Here is an 18,334-nt window from a genome sequence, read left to right on the forward strand (position 1 = left end):
CGCACTGCAACAATGCAAAGCGAACGCGAAAGTTGTTTATAGGCAGACCTTAATTATTGCACTTTAGTTTATTAGAGTTCGCTTGTGTGTAATGACAAATATGTGCACATAAATTTAGCAAGTAACATCAATTCACTTAAAAGCATGGAAATTTTATCCAGACATGCCCGGTCAGTTGCGGTGAAGTCAAAAGGGGAATGCATAAAATCAGCCGGCGCCAAATTTTATATACCCAGCGCATGTTTTTAGAGAAAATTTCGAAGTCATTTCAAGCAGCAAATCTGTTATCATCATATTTTCTTCATATTCCTTTTCTAATATAATTACAACCAGCAGCAAAGGATATCGGCCTTAGTACTATGAGTATAGCGAACTCTTTTTTATACGACACACGCGGTTCACAAATAAATTTTTTTACACGAAAATTCAGTAAAGACTTTTTTGTAGTATCTCCTTAGTCTTGCCATAAGTTCTGTTACAAGTTAACTCAGTTATAGATATGAAATTATAATACATAATATACATTTTTTAATGAAGATAGCTCTATTTAATCATCTAAACATTAAAAAACAAAAATGGAAACTTTCATTGGAAATGGTCACCATTTGCTTGTGTAAAGTCTTCAAACGATTAGACCTTACAGCTATTGCAGCACGCACAGTTTCCATGGATATTGACGGCGCTGCTCGAACCAAAGGCTGTTTGAGACTCTGCAAATTTCTGCGAGGTATTCGGCAGGCCATGTTCTCCAATTCTGATCACAAACGTCTAGATGGCCAATCTTCTGCGGCTATGAACCCAGGAATATGGTTTTCCTGCCACTGCTGGGTGGTTTTTGCCTTATGGATTGGACCGGAATCTTGCTGGAAGATCAATGCATACGAACAAAAGCAAAAATAACGAAACTTTTTTCTGCGAATTTTTTCTCACCGTATGCATTGTAAAATTTGTCACAGAATTTATGGCAAGACTAAGGACATACTTATAATATTTAAAACGATTCAATAGCTACTTCTTAGATCTAGCCAAGTCCGGTAATGTAGGTCTTATAGAGCACAGCTGATCCTTCAAGTCGCAAATCCCCTCATAATAATAAAGGGCGATCAGATTGGAGGTACTTTTCCGACAGGGTTTTTTAGACAGATCACGCGCGATTACTGTCAAACTAAATACATCATTTTTTTCAGTATTCATTGACATTTTATCATGGAAAGACTTACGCCTCAGCGATGTTTACAAATCGTACAATTCTATTACGAAAATCGACGCTTTGTGAAAAGGGCTCGTCGCGCGCTCAGGCCAACTTAAGTCATGATAAACGACTTTTTGATGCCGGAAATTGAAAGGGATTGTCTTTAAAAAATAAATGTCATGAATGGTTCTACACAAAAATAATAAAGATTTGCCGAATCAATTTGAAGTTTCGTTGTTTTAATTCAATCTAAAATCCAATGCCTCTAAATTGATCACCCTTTATTTGTCCTTTTGTCTGGAGCTCAAGTGTTTTTTGTAAGTTTCATAATTATGATCATTCAGATTTTTCGATAATTCTTATCAGTTAAAAGCAACAAATCCCATCAAACTAAATATAGGGTGTGCTGTCATGTGAAATGTTCATTATTTGGTATAAAGAATGATGACAAAGAATAAAAAAAATATTTTTATATAACTTAGCAAACGAGGGTTGGTATGCATAAAAATCTTAAAAAAATGCAATTATTTAAACTATGAAAAGTGGAAAATTGATTGAAAACGTGCGCGTAGGGTATAACTTAGGAGCATAATTTATACTTTAATATCATAATTCAGATAAGAGTGCTGAAGAGAAAATTTGTATGAAGTATATATAAAAAATACTTTTATTAGTCTTTTTTTTTATTGCGCAACTAAGTTCTTGATGTTTTTTCATGAAAAGACAACTTTATTCTGAAAAAATTGTGAATCATTGAAAGTATTGCCCATCGCTGGCTACTACTTTTTCCCATCTTTCTGGTAGATCTCGTATACCGTCGCGGTAAAACTGTTCATCTTTTGAGGCTATCAACGGATCAAGCAATTTTTGATGTCTTCATATGAATCGAACTGCTGGTCAGCTAGACCATGTGCCATCGAGTGGAAGAGTGATAATCGGACGGCGCAATATCTGGAGAATATAGCTGGGGTAGAATTTCCCATTTCAGTGTTTCCAGGTAGGTTTTAACGGGTTTGGCAACGTGAGGCCAAGCGTTGTCATGCTGTAGAATCGCTTTTTCAGCGACAGAACTAATCTCGGCACGTTGTTTCAATTAAAGCAGCATCTCCATAAACTTTTTGTAGCTCTCGATGCGCTTCAGCCGCCGTTTTTTTTCGAATGAAAGAGGAAAATCAACACGTCCCGCAAATGATTACAAAATCAGACTTTTTCACAAGACCAAAAGAATATGATAACAAAACAAAGTCACTAATGTGTCGAAGAAGTTTGTTACCCATATGTTTAAGCTTGGTTTATGACGTTTACGTTATGTTACCAAGCATCCGGGGGTCGGGAACTTAAGAAGAAGATAAGTGTCCCCATAAATATCGTTAAGTGATGTCTAAACACTGTCCGGTCCAGTAGTTGTCGGTTTGTTTTGTCGTGGCGGAGTAGTTGAATAGATACTTCGTTTCCACAACAGTCGGTTCTACGTTACCGAAACGACCCGGATTTATATCCGGCCAAGGACTGTCACTCCAGCAGCATCCCCCGTATGTAAGTATAGGGAATGTTTATGATGCTACAATAATATATATTTCCTGATGTGCCTGGGAAGCGACTCTGGTTCAAGCAGGTGGCTACATGGGTAAAACTTGTGATGGCATCCTAGTAGAAACTGTATGCTGAGCAGTTTGTTGTGCTCCTTTACAGGAGCATCTGTTCCTCATTATGTAGGTGTTGTAGAGGGGACATCAAGAGGCACCACGTCGCTGACCGAATAGCAGTGTTTTAGCATGTCTGTAGCTTAGTTCCCTACATATCACTAGTTTCAGGTGACTAGACAGGCGTAGCGTAATTTAGAACCGGCCAGCTAATTGCTTTAAATTTCACCAGCAACATTTCTTTGTTTTTGCCCCAAGTGCTGCCGGCAAGCGATTTGAGGACCTTGTTGCGGTTTTGGACTTTAGTGGCAATTGCGGTTGTATGCGCAGAGAAGAAAAGAAAACCATCAAAGGTTACTCCCAAAATGTTGGAGTTGCTTACAGTAGGTTTTCGTGTGTCGTCGACTTTGACCTTAAGCTACAGTTTGACCTCCTTTGTCCAGGTGGTAAAGAGATACTGAGTGATTGTGACTGAATGAGTGGATTGTGACACACTACATGCATAATATTTTTCCCTTCATTTTTCTTATTTAATGAATTTTTTTATTATTTAATTTTAATTTTTTTTCTTATTTAATTTTAATTTTTTTTTTTAATTTTAATTTTTTTTACTTATTTTTTTTATTTTTTATTAATTCAACATTTTTTTTCATTCCCGCATCAAATACGTTGGCAAATGAATTTGTTGATGTCATTTCTAATCAGAGAAAAAACAGTAAACCCTTGAAAACAAATAATTAGTGCTAGGGAAATGCAACGCCCTCCCACTTTTACAATTCTGGTGTGGAGGCACCCTATACTTCACAGGTAGAAAGCCTAACACCCATATGCTAATCTGTTCCATTATTAGCGCAGCAGGCCATTCACAATTCACAACTGGCAACCGAAATCGTAAGGAAAAATATTTGTTTTATTAATGGCAATCGAGTTATTCCAGTGAAGTAAATAGGCTTACATAATCAGTTGAAAATAAAAACAAGAAAACTGAGAACGTTAGCACGCAAACTATGGTTTTCAATTCATTAGCGCTGCTATAAAGCTGGTGCATTGGTATACATTAGGGCGAATAAAATCTTTTCTATGCATGAAGGGCTTGACTATTATTACAATATTATAAAATGGCTATTTGTGCACCGCGACCTAAAAAGATATATTTCGCAACCATGTAGCCTACTCAAACCGTTTTAGGCTATTAATGAATCCTAAAACTGCTGTAAGCTTAATCTCTACCAGGTGGCTTGGATCTATTGTATAACCCCACTTCGCAGGTAATTTAGTCTGCGTCGTGCCACTGCTGGGTGGTCACATAGAAAATGTTCTGTTGCTTTTTGTGCCTCTTTACAGAGTCTACAAGAATCATTTTATGTCACACCAATTTTTTCCATGTGGCAATTGAGTTTACAATTTCCTGTTAGTAATTCAGTGCAGAGTTTTATATCTTTCCAGCTGAAGCTAATGATTGCCTCTACCTTTATACGTTCTAGATCAATGAGACTTTCTGATTACCGCATGCCCGTTCGGGCTCTTCAGTACTCGATTAAGCCTTGCTGTTCGCGTTCACGTAAAAAGCCACTTTGTCAGCTGTTGTTTACCCCGCAGAAAAGTTCTCCATGCTGAGCAATCACTGATGACCACCTTGAAATTTTTGGAGAATTCTAGTTTTCTTTTCATCTTGTCGGAGGTCATCAGGCACAGAGAGGCGAAAAGAGTTGAACCCAGAATTCTTACATGCCCTATAAGATTGCTTTCTTTAAGATGAAATAGACTGGGAAGGTGGTGTGGAATGAGTCCAGTGACCAATCCTAAAGCCATTGTGGAGCAAGTTTGCATTGCTCTCATTACGCTCAGATAGGCTATTCTGTATACCTTGTTAAGTATTATCTAAGTCTGAGTTTGGTCTACTTTTAGCCACCATATCAAGGAGGCGTAGGTGATCATTGGCACTATTATTGTCTTATAAGATTGACAAATGACTCTACTAATGATTCTGAAGAAAATATAGAGCATATCTCTGGATTTCGAGTTTTGTTTATTTAATTTTACTTATTAACCCCAAAAAAAGGCTATATATTTTAGGAAGAAATTGACCCACCCTAGTATACATACTATGTATATATGTATACCAGCCCAGGATCGACGGCCAACAAATGTAGACAACAAATATGTTGTCTCTCACAGCATACATACATACATACAAATGTATACATCTGCAGATTTTTATATACTAATCAAAAATTTAAGTGAAAACCTAAATATTAGCGGGCTTTTGAGTACATCTACTTCTTACTCGAAGTACTTTGTTTTGTTGCCTTTAGCAAAAATTTTGTTTTCTCATATACATTTTTTTCCTCGTAGAATTCAATGATTGGTAATGATAATCGGCTGGTTTCATTTAAAACATGCTTAAAACACCAATGAATTTCACTTTATTAGAAGGAAAACCAAATCTCGAGCATTTTCTATCTCCTCCATCTTCTCGTACAGAGAAGCAATATCAAAGCGCTTGGTACTTGCCTTACTTTAATATTTTTTAAACGTTTTTTTTTTTGGCTCTTTTGTATCTCTTATTGATTATCCTTAAACTGAGAATGCTCACTGGCAGTCTGCAGAGACTGCGCAGCACAGGCTCGGTATACAGTCGACGAGCGTCCAGTCCCCAGAACACCGCTCTTTTCAAATGTGATGTCATAGCGAAATAAACATATTTTTTACCTGGTACGGGCAGAACATAGGCAGAAAGACACACTTTTACCCCTTCTAAGCTCCATCCTATGTTTACTGAGGGTAGTGGGCTTGGATGAGGTATTGTGATGAGTAGAGGGCATAAAAGATATTTAGGTTGAAATGCAAGCGCAAGCCTCCCGTCATTATATTGGCTTTCTTTCGATTAAGCTGCTCAAATTTAAATTGATCATCTTCACAGCCTCATTAGAAGTGGCAGACGATGTTTTGCTTCTATATTTTTGGTTAGAATTCAGTCCGTACTGCTCTATGATAATGATCCATACTTCGCGGTCGTATGTGTACTCTCAGCCAACAAAACTTTTTCACCATTCCGGTCGTATGTCTATGCTCAGCAAGGAGCAGTACTAATTTAATGCTGTATTTATTTATAGGATTAAAAAATCTGGTTTATCCTTCATAATCTTTCGTCAGGTGAAAAGCATTCCATTAGCAATTGTGTTCTAGTGGCAATCACGCTTTTCTTCATAATTTCCTTGCTTCGGTCTAGGCATGTACATATGTATAGTATGTGCATTAGGGCGGGTCGATTTAAAAATCGCTCATTGCTCTGTAAAAATCGTATTCTAGGGATCAAAATAAGAAACTTTGCTGACGGAACCATACCTCTAGAACGAATTCTGATGTCCCCCAATTTGGGTCAACGAAAAATCCCACTTTGGCCCATTTAGAGTGCTCCAATCGAGTCCAAATGTATGACCGACCCCCACTAACTTTGGACGGCCGATCCACCCATGCCAGTGGCACACCCCCTGGAACTCCCCTGGGGGCTTCCCCATACAATCATTTTAAAATATCACGATTTTTGGCCTTTACATGAGAAAAGAAACTAAAAAGTTCTACTCAAATTGGGGGATACCAGGATTCGTTCTAGAGGTATGGTTCCTTCGGCAAAGTTTCTTATTTTGATCCCTAGAATATGATTTACACAGCGCAACGGGCGATTTTTTTGCATCCCCACAAAAGACACTAAAAGTTCGACCCAAATTGGGGGACATCAGAATTCGTTTTAGAGATATGGTTCCTTCGGCAAAGTTTCTTATTTTGATCCCTAGAATATGATTTTCACAGAGCAATGGGCGATTTTTTTGCCTCCCCACAAATCGACCCGGCCTAATGTGCATATTGTCAAATTAGCTTATAACCAGGAAGTACACGCATAAAACACTAAAGATACCTTCAATGCTTCCGATTTTTATTTCGGAAACTGCAGTAACGGTGACTGGAGGTTGTGATTGAGAAGTTCATATCCCTATATCATTTATATTTAATATATTTTATTATATATATATACAGGGTTGGCCATATTAAACTGACCCATTGAGTAACCCTATAACTTTTTACTGTAATTTGAAATCTAAGGTTTACGTCAACAAGCCAAAGACACTAGGCGCACTTAAGGCCAATATCCGACGGGAAATAGCCGCCATATCGGCCGAGACGCTGGGCAAAACTATGGAAAACGCCGAAAAACGGGCACATTACGCTATACGAGCTAAGGGCGACCACTTGCGCGATATCATATTCAAAAAGTGATGTAAACGAATCTCCTTGAACTAAATTAAATGTTTTTCACAATGAAACACAAAAAAATGTTTCTTTTTCCATATTTTTTTAATAATCACATGGGTCAGTTTAAGATGGCCAACCCTGTATATATTATACAATATATATGTATATATTTTATATATACACATTTTATTTTATATATATATATATATATAAACTTTATACAGTTTATCTAAAATTACATTCTCCACTTTAATAAACATTTTTATGGTATTTAAATTTAGAATTTTGCCTCAATTCGCAAATTTTAATTTATGTTCATTTTTACTTTGCGATCAGCTGTTGTTCTCACTTGCAAATTCTTCCAAGTAATATAAAAATTCATCCAGTAAAACTTGCAACTTCCCCTCAAAGTGAAATCTCATTTTCCTCTCTCACTTTCCCCCTACTTTGCAAGTTTTTTGGGTACATGAACACCAAAGCTTGATAGTTCGATATTCAAACCAGCAAATCGTAAGAAAAAAAAAAACAAATCAGCTGCTCTACTTATTTCAACTTGTATGGATTGGCCTTGCTTAAAAACGAACTAAGAGCAAATACCGCTATTTCCATTCATTTCAATCGCAAATGAATTCGCCTTGGCTGTTTCCAGCAACTTTTAATGTATTTGTTGTGTACATTACTGTGTGTTTACCCTTGATTAACGAACCATGACTGGCATTAAGAGAATCCAAGACACATATTTTTGTATATTCTAATAATTTACAATTTATTGTCAGTTACTTTTTTATACGTTCCCAGCTCATTTATTTACATACATAAAATTGTTGCACTTCTAAATTGAAAAAATATATGTAAATTTTTATTTGCACTTCTTCTATTTCTGTTTTTAAGAATATTAACAAATGTACATTATTATTTGCTAAAAATAAAGTTTAAAAAATAAAACAAGTGTAACAGCTCATTTATGTATTCTAATCGATTTCAGTAACTATTCTGACTGCTCTGCATCAAAAACAGCCACAATAGTCGATCTGATCGCAATTTGGATTTTTACCCGTTTTTGTGTTAATGTTGTGGATTTACAAATAAAATATCTAAACGATGTGCGTTTATACGTATTTGAGCGCGTTGTATGCTATCAAAGCACCGTTTACTGAAATAAGCTAGCAAGCATATTTTTACTAATGAATTTAATTCAGCTTAGAAATAACTAACAAATTGAGTTTTTAGTTGGTGGCAAAAATGAAATTTTGTCTAGTTGATGACAGAAAAACACTTGTTTAGCTATATTTGCACTTCGTTTCTGGAATATAGGTAATGTATTTATGTATGTGCATGTACGCGTACTTTATACAACATCCATCAACCGCACACGCTTCACTAGCTGTCGAAGTGGTTACATCACAGTTTACCGATTTATTTGCTAGCAAAATCGCGGTATAATTTGTTCAATTGCTCCAGGAAAATGAAAGTCAGTACGGTATGCGGTCCCAGGCGGCAGAAGTATGGTGTGAATCCTTTCCACAAAGCTAAGACACCTTCTTGGCGTGCCACCTTGGCCAGCACATCGATGGTGCCACTATATTCCGGCTTAGCGCCTGGAGCTGTTTTCATATTCTGTATACGTGTCTTGGCAATGTCCAGCGGCATGGAAGTGATGGTCGTAAGCAAACCGCTTAACATGCTGGAACAGAAATGCAGGGGGATCCCTTCTTCCATCTTAAGTGGACCATTTTTGAAATAGGCTTTGAACTGTGAATAAGAAGCCAGTTGTGTCATATTCACAACCATGGCACGACCCATGGTGGGTATACTTCCACGCCACAATGCTGTCACACCCTCTTCGCGTACTATACGTGTCAGCGCATTTACCACATTGGTGTAATTGCGTCGCTCTGCTGGTGGCAGGCGACCATCACTGGCCATACGAATGAGTGCCACCTCAGCTGGTGTGCCAATAAAGGCGCCAACTGCGCCGGCTACCATACCCATTGCCATACTATCCAATACACCAGGTGTGCGTTTCAGTTTGGTTTGACACAAATCCACTAAGTAGGTGTAGACACCAAGTCGGCCGGTAGTATAAGTTGCCTGACGCAGTAAAGCTGCTCCAATGCCTTTATACAAACCCAAGGGGCCCTCTTTCTTTACCACCTTCTGTATGCAGTCCCATGAGTTACGGTATTCCTTTACGCCACCGCCTGCGCCAGATATTTGCATTCTTGTCTTAACCAAATCCAGTGGCTGGACAATGCAGGTGGCGCTCATGCCAGCAACACCTCCAAACAAGAACTTCAATCCACTTGGAATAGGTGCAGGCGCTGTGGGCGCTCCAGCCGCCGCTTTCTGCTCACTTTGATTTGACATTTTGTACTTTTGCAACAAACCGCGCGACCGATCAGCAACTAAACGCACAACTCTATAATCTTTTCGCGGCCAACTGAATGCACCTACTGAACTCTACCCACAAACCGCACAGCGCTTGTAGTATCTGTCTGGAATTTGGAATACCAAAAACGAAGTCGAAGTTACATGAATTGTGCTAATGCCAATGTGTAGTTAAATTAAGCAAATTTTTAATGATTTTGCAAAGCGTTGAAGTTCTTGTATAAAGAAGAGGAGCGCCAGCGAAAAAACCGAAACCGAAAACCAATGAAACAACCATAGATGACTAGATGTGAAACTCTTTTTCTCGTGAGAGCGCTGAAAAATGTGCATTTTTTATAACATTTTCCAATATTGCCACACCGGTAGAAACATGAATTGGGTATTTTTGAACCAAAGGTCTGGAATTTTTAGTTTCCACACCACCATTGAGGTAGTATTTAGTGTGCGGTTGCCCAATAGCCTTATATCACTTGTAAACACCTACATATCGCACTTGTTACGTTAAAGCGTAACAACTCAAAATCTGAACATTTTCAGTAGAGACGAAAAACTGTTCCCGTAAATATTAATAATATAGGTATTACAAGGAAAAAAATATGTAATTGCACGAAAATATCATTGAAAAGAATATAACGGTTGTTTCGTTCTTATTTGTTTAGTAGTTGCGCTAAAATAACAAATTTTTGAGTGGTTACTCTTTTCCTTTTCTTTTTGAGTTGTTACGCTTTAACATAACAAGTGCGATATACTAAAAATAAGCACAATCCGTATGAAATATGTACATAAATAAGCAAAGAATTTAAAAATTTATATGTAAATGAAATTATTTAAAACTTAAATACAAAAGTAATTTAATAATAATAAAGTAATGAGCGCGAAAAACATAAGTTATAATTAAAAACATGACTTATTGCGATTTTTTAATATAACACAGAAATTGGGTAACAAAAAAAATTCTCAAACAACGAATAGAATAAGTTAAAGCAGATTACCTTTAATTTTTGTAAAATATCTCAAACACAAATTCAGTTCCCTTACCTACACTTTTCAACCATAGAATATTTACGTATATATTATACAAATTTACATAAACCAACACACACTTTTCAATAAAACTACATTATGTACATAAGACTAATTAAAAGTAGAAGTCGAAAAGGATTTAACGAGCTTTGGATTCTACAAACTCACTTCAATTCAAATTATTACATTTCAATTGAATTCATTTTAAGACAAAAAATTATAAACATTTCAACACGTCATTTCTCCATTAAGCAAAAACGAACTATTTTCGTCAGTTATTTTCGGCGCGTTTCTTCTGGCAGTCTGCCATTTTGCCTATCAGCTGTTCAAAATCCCATAATGTGTGAGTGCTGCCAAGTTTTTAAACGTCCTCATGGGCGCGCTCTCTCTCAAAATGAAGAAGTTTCACATCTAGTTATCTATGGAAACAACGATGGCACAAACCGCTCAGCCTGATAAAGAGTCCCCAAGATTGTTAGTGTTGCCAATGTACGAAAACTGCATAACCCAAACAAATTCAACGAGATTATTAACACATTTGTAAGTGTGGTATATGTCACATTTTCTTATTTTCTAATTGTTTTACATGTATTGAAATAGTTTTCCACGAAATTGTAAGAATACATATCTCACAGAGAGAAATAAATCGCTTTGCACAAATTGTTGTTTAAAAGTGAAATGTTGGCATCACTGTGTCTTTAAGCTTACAGCGGTCGATTGCTCCTAAGCATAGACGACTGTTTTATGCTCTACATGCAAGAACTGACTGACTCACAACAAAAGAGCTGCATTTACGCAACAAGCAAAATTATTTTGAAATAAATAAACAAATTTTCAATTTTAAATCAATATAACCTGATGCCTAATCACTCGATAGTTACAATGTTCTGACTATTCTCATGCGCGATATGCCATCACACATTGTAGGGCTCAAGATACTCTTCATTGCCGCACCGATTTATTCTATGGCACCAGCTGCTGACGTCAACTAGAGAAATCAGCTGTTCGGTTTAGATGCGAAAGAAAGTGAGCAGAGCAAAAACGAAAAATAAAGAGAGCATACAATTTTTTTATACGTATGCGCTCTTTATATATGCATACACGCAAGCAGCGATGCATTCGTCAGTACGATTTTTGTTGGTTTCTTTTAAGCGAGAAAGTCAATGTAAATTTTCCCCCCCAAAAAAAACACACTTTAATTTAAAATAAAATTAAAAATAGGCAAAATAAAATATAGGCATAAGGAAATTACCTTGCACTTGGCACAGTCATGGCATGGCGTTCAGCCGCATAGCTAGCGATTCAGCTCGACGTAATCACCTTCAAACTATTTTCGGAACGACACAAAGATTTTCATCCAAGCATACACATGTATATACATACACATGTATGTACGCATCCTATGCGGGGATATGTGGGCGGCCGAGTGCGTACAATGTGATATTTTATTAACCCAACGAGAAACTTCGGCGGCGCGAATTTTGAAGTTTTTTTTTAGTTTTATTTAATATATACAAAAAAGTGCGTGCAGCGTAGAACACATAACAAAAGTGAAACTTTCAAGGCACACAAAGAAAGAGGGATAGACCCGAGAGAGATAGGGAGAAAAAATATGTATCTAAATAAAGTCACAACATTTGCAGAGAATACAAATAGACAAAATTTACAAAAAACGGAGAAGGGTGTAGGTAAACGTCGGACACAAACCGTGGTAACAACGCGCACTACCCCGAGCGTTTATCACCCGAACAAACGCTGCAATTCCAGGACCGCAGCAACGGCACAAATTACCGCAAGGCAATACAAATTAATCCGACGCCGGAATGGATACCAATTTATAGTACGCACAACCACTAGCCAGGAAACGGAAATAAGCGCCAAAAAGTAGTCACCAAAAAAAACGCCAAAAAAATTGGGACCAAAAACGCCCCAAACAGTAGGCACCAAGGAAATATAACGCCAAAAAGTAGGCATCAAAAATATATTTCCTACAAGTTTGCACCAGCAACCAATCGCCTAAAGTAGGCAGTGTTATTTCTCACTAGAAATTAGCAACTACAAGGAAAAACTCAGGAAAAATAGCCTAAAGTGTATCTAAGATATATATAAGGTATATCTCTCTCTCTCCTTTTCCTCTACGTTATATCTTTTTTCTCTCTCGCGGAACGAAAATGCCCAAACGTTGCATTGCCTTGAAATTTTACTCTCCATTCTCGCTCGTCCATCGATGCCTAAGAAGTTTCACTTCAAAAAATATAACAGCATCAGCGAGCTTGACTATATTCTAAAATCAAATATAAAACGCAAGCAAGTGAAATATCGCAACGTTACATTACATAAAGAATGCATTTACTTTTATCATTTATTTTTATCCTAATTTGTAAGATGAGTTTGTTTTTCTTTTGACTATTCTCGTTTTAAGCATATCAACCTACAAACTCTCGAATTTAGAAGAACTGTTCAGTTGCGTATGTTGGACTATAACCTGATAGCATAATTTCGGGATTATCCAGAACTTCTTGAAAAGATACCGAGATGCTGAGGGGCGACCGCTTATATAGGGTGATCAATTAAGAGGAGTTTTTTCATTTGCGTTTTTTTTACAGATAGCGCGCGAGTTGTGGCAAACTGTCATCGTGGATTTGTTGAACAGCGTTTGGCATTTCATCATGGAAAGACTCACACCGCAACAACGTCTACAAATTGTTCAACTGTATTATGAAAATCAGCGTTCTGTTGCCATACAGCTCGTGAAACAATGACTTTATTGAGAAGTCATTTCGGCGAGCAGCTGATTTCACGTTTAGGACCTGTGAGTTGGCCACCAAGATCTTGTGATATCACACCTTTGGACTTTTTTCTTTGGGGATTCGTGAAGTCCAAGGTCTATGCTGATAAACCAGCTACGATTGAAGCTCTGAAATGCTCGAACGAGTGATTGAAAACTGGACCTTCAGAACGGACCACCTTAAGCGTAGTTGCGGCCAACATTTCAATGAAGTCATATTCAAAAAGTAAATGTCAAAGAATGTCCTTTCAAATGATAAATAAAGGTTTTGAACATAATTTACATTTTTGTTTTTTTTTTAACTATTGAAAAAATCACCTCATGATTGATCACCCTATAGAAAAACATTTTATTTCATTTTGGTATTTCACCGAGATTCGAACCTATGTTCTCTTTTGTTACTTTATCTCTGTAATCTGGTCAATAAGATCGTAATCATGGGCGGAATAAATTTAAATGGAATCGAATTGAAAGACCAGATTTTCGAAATATTATATAATATTAAAAGTAGATTCTGTTTTTATGCGGTTTTGAAATAGTGCGGTTTTTAAAAAAATTAAAAAATGCATGTCGACCTATCGGGAATTGTACATATAAACAATATTCTAAACCAGATAAGCAAAAACTCCTCACAGATTACATCAAAAATGCTAACCCTACAAGTATGGAACCGCCTGCATCACCATCCTGATCAGACGTGTACATTTCCTCAAGTGACGGAAGTGATTTTACGCCAAATCCTAAACGAATGCGACATGCGTGTATTGTCTGATTCTCTTTCTGACGATGTAAATTTATTTTTCGATTCTGACGTTTCTTAAATAAAGATATAATTTTCAAAAATACAATTTTTTGTTTATGCGATTTTATTTAATTATTTCAGATTCATGCGGTCTATGGAACGTATCTATAGTTATAATATGGGACTAGTACCCTTTTTTATGCGATTTTACTACATTATTTCCGATGTATGCGGTTCTTAGCACTTTGGAAACCTACTTTACTTTAGAACTGGTAGCTTTTTTTATGCTGTTTCTTGCGGAACGTATATACCGCATAAAAACAGAATCTACTGTATATGAATTGAAAAAAAGGCAGTGAATTATGAAAAATTCAACCGACTCGATGATTAAATAACTAAATTAATTTCAGTGTGGTTTGCCTTTGTATCAATAAATTTTGATCTTTCCTGAACAATTTACCCCAACTATCCGATGTTGGGAGATTCTAACTGGTTCCATGAAAAATGAACACTAAGGTTGCCGTGTTACATAGTGGTACCACAACGGTCCTACCTAGTATAAGTGAGTTGGCGACTCTAAGCCAACTGCCACATAAACCTAACCTAACCTGAACAATTTTTATATTGCACTCAAGACGATTTCTTAAGAAACCTAATTTTTTGAACCAAGTAATTCAGTTTTCAGCTTCAGTTCAGTACAGCTTCTAGTCGTATGCAGGTAAAAATAATTTTTTTTAGTTACTCACAAAACATTATGAAACATTATTAATTATGAAAAGCATTCATATTATAATTGTGTGCATATATAGTATGTATGTATTTGCCTACAAATTACGTACTATTCGCTTTCTCTCAAATCTTCCATCACAAATATTTCTTTCTTTATTTATTAATTTTATTCGTTATTTTTCCGCACTAAACAATTTTGGCACAGAAGTGCGTTTGTGGGCAGCAGAAAAGAAAGACATGAATACCACAAATTTTGTTGGCAACCAAACTTGAAAATATGCATACATATGTACATATACATACATATATATTAGGGTAATCGGCACAGTTTTTTGATAACTAGATTTCGCGCAAAATTATATTTTTTGGAAGCTTATAAGCTAACTTGATAAACAAAAAGCTTAAAGCGTCTTAAAAAATATATGAAAGTTTCTGAGCTTCCACCGCATTTTTGTTCGATTTCAGTGTGTTTTTGTATAAAAAATATGAGCGTGAAATAATCCAAAGCTTTCTAGAGTTACACCAAACTCAAGAATTTATTTCAGACTGTCGGCCAAATATGCTTCCGAAGGAATAGTTTCTCTTCTCCTTCTACTTTCATTTTCAAATTCTACTTCTGTGTAGATAAGACTTTAACTAAGGTTGTTGTTGTTGTAGCAGCATAAACATTCCCCATAAATGCATAGGGAATGCTGCTAGGGTTAAAGTCTTGGGCCGGATATAAATCCGGGTCGTTTCAGTAAAGCAGAACTGGCTATCATGAGGACGACCTTCAATAGATCTCTATCGTCCGGTAGATATATGGAGGATTAGGAAAAGCGCCAATTGCATTACCTATACCTACCGATCTACTGATACCCATTATCTATTGCCTTCTGAGGTTAAATACTTACTGCATTTGCGGAACAACATCAAGACACACACCACAAATAGAAGGAGGAGCTCGGCCATTTATATATACCGGTGTATAAGCTTAAATCCACTGATTGCTCGTAGATGGCGTTAGTGAGCATATCAAGTTACCATAGAAGTGCCATATTTTTTTTGCATGGGTTCGACACCTGTTTACATCAATCACTGCACATCATCAGTGATTTCATACAGCAACACACTTTTTTCCTTGCGTAATCATGTCTAGTTTTGTGCCAAAAAAAGAGCATATGCGGGAAGCTCTACTTTTTTGCTTTAATTTGAAGAAATCGGCTGCCGAATCGCATCGAATGCTTGTGGAGGCCTATGGTGACAGTGCATTATCGGAAACAACTTGCAGAGACTGGTTTCGTCGGTTCAAAGACGGCCATTTTGACTTGAGTGACAAGAAGCGTGAAAGCCGTTCCTGCATCTTGTGGTGACTAGCGATGAAAAGTGGATATACTTTGAGAATCCTAAACGAAAAAAATCATGGGTCGATCCCGGCCAACCATCAACTTCTTCATCAAGACCTAATCGCTTTGGACGCAAGACGATGCTGTGCGTTTGGTGGGATCAGCAGGGTGTCGTTTACTATGAGCTGTTGAAACCTGGTGAAACTGTTAATTCTCATCGCTACCACCAACAACTCATCAAATTGCGTCGTGCTTTGCGTGAAAAAAGGCCTCGTTATGAACAAAGACATGAGAAGCTGATTTTCCTCCACGAGAACGCCCCATCGCACACGTCAAGAATGGTCCAAAACTACTTGGAGACAATCAATTGGGAGGTGCTACCTCATCCCGCTTATTCACCAGACCTGGCCCCTTCGGACTATCATCTGTTTTCATCGATGGGTCACGCGCTCGCCGAACAGCACTTCGATTCGTACGAAGACGTCCGGAAATGGCTTGACTAGTGGTTCGCCTCGAAAGATGAAGAATTCTTTTGGCGTGGTATACACAAATTGCCCGAGAGATGGGAAAAATGTATAGCTAGCGAGGGCAAATACTTTGAATAAATTATTTTTTTGCTTTCTATAAAAAAAATGGTTTTTTTTTTTACTAAAAAACAGCGGATTTAAGCTTATACACCTGTATATATATAGTTCTAGATTGTAAGATGACTTGGAAGACGTACGTCGAGCAGAAGGTCTCTCAAAAACTAAAAATATTGCCAGAAGGGCAATGTAAGACAACCTTTGCCAAGACATGAGGTCTAAGACTGGTGATAGTACACTGGCTATACATCAGCCTGATTAGACACATTATTACATACGCCTCTATAGTCTGGTGGAAGACTACCATGGTTAATTCCAGAGTAAATCCCCTAAACGGACTACAGATAAGTGTGTCCACATCGTCAAATCCCTAAGAAAATGATGGAGGTGGCGTGCAAACTCAAGTTAAACGGAGTCTGGGGAAACGAAGAAAACACTGGCCACTGTCAGATATGCCACCAGTTGTCGGAGCGGTGCACACTATTCTCGATGTCAGCGGACAGTCGAGTGCCTTACGTTAGGAAGTATGACATTTTTATCCCGGATAGAGATCAATGGTCAAGACCAGAGAATCTACTAACAGGATTTCAGCACTCTTCCTACACAGACGGATTCAAAACTAGTGATGGTAGCGGATCTGGATGATACTTAGACGAAGACACTAAGTACTCCTACGCTACAGAACAGATGGCTACGAAATTCTATGCCATCTTGAGAAAAAGTGACGGGGAAGTAGTATTGAAATTTGTAGTGACAGTCAAACTGCACCAAGAGCCATTGAAAACACACGCTACTCTTCGAAGTGAATGTACGACAAAACTAAACAATGTTGCAAAACACAACAAAGTTTGTATGGTATTGCAGGGAACGAGTTGGTTGATAAACTGGCTAATGAAGGTTCTGCAAGCTTACAACTAGGCCTGAACCCTTTCTAGGTGTCAATTTTGCATCGATTCAACGATGGATTGAGGTGATGATCTGAGGTGGGCTCCTGCAGAGTAGCTTTGTGAAGGAACCAAACAGGAAATTAGCTACTTTTCTCCTATATCTTAGACCTGAGAGCACTGGTCGGTATTATTACAGAACACAACGCCAGTAATCAGCAAATGGCTTTCATGTGAATAATTGATGACCCGATATGCCTGTGTCGTCGTGAAAATGAGGGCATTTTCTCTGAAGCCGTCTGGCGTTTTCTAGAATTAGACTTGGGCTATTGGCGTGCGATGTACTGAGCATGGATAAAGTTCATACTCTTCTTCTTCCGGATCTTTTAAGATTCAGCAATGAATCCAAAATATTGGCGAAAGAGTGACCTCCAACCAATTTCTCCGTCTCGATCGCCTATACTGTACCTGTCCTGTCTCTCTATTCCTTTCACTGTAATCTATCCTGTAGTCTGTCAGGTCTTCCTGACTGAGTGCTTGGACTTGTCCAACCAACACAAATCTAATCTAATCTTATTTTTCTGACTTTCTAGAAGGAAACCAGTAGAAACCTGCTAAAGCCAAGCGCCTTGTACAAGCATACACCCGCGGACATGTAGCATATTCTGTTACCACAATTTACAATACAGACACACTCTTTAGCAGCTGATACATATGCATGTTACTAATATATATATTATATATGTATGTACCTACATATTCCCATATGCCAAGCCACTCAG

The 18,334-nt window shown here is 37.5% G+C and overlaps 1 protein-coding gene across 1 annotated transcript; it reads right to left on the minus strand.

Annotated features, from left to right (window-relative positions):
- Positions 1-7,919: 7,919 nt before the first annotated feature.
- Positions 7,920-9,748, minus strand: LOC129236095 (mitochondrial 2-oxoglutarate/malate carrier protein). Its single transcript, XM_054870302.1, has one exon. The coding sequence runs from the start codon at positions 9,454-9,456 to the stop codon at positions 8,506-8,508; it is 951 nt and encodes a 316-aa protein (XP_054726277.1). The 5' UTR covers positions 9,457-9,748; the 3' UTR covers positions 7,920-8,505.
- Between the last annotated feature and the right edge of the window lie 8,586 nt (positions 9,749-18,334).

The sequence above is a fragment of the Anastrepha obliqua genome, chromosome 1 (assembly GCF_027943255.1).
Source record: "Anastrepha obliqua isolate idAnaObli1 chromosome 1, idAnaObli1_1.0, whole genome shotgun sequence".
Classification (NCBI taxonomy): Eukaryota; Metazoa; Arthropoda; class Insecta; order Diptera; family Tephritidae; genus Anastrepha; species Anastrepha obliqua.

Excerpts from the sequence above, each read along its gene's own strand:
- LOC129236095 (XM_054870302.1), bottom strand. The coding sequence starts at position 9,456 with ATGTCAAATCAAAGTGAGCAGAAAGCGGCGGCTGGAGCGCCCACAGCG.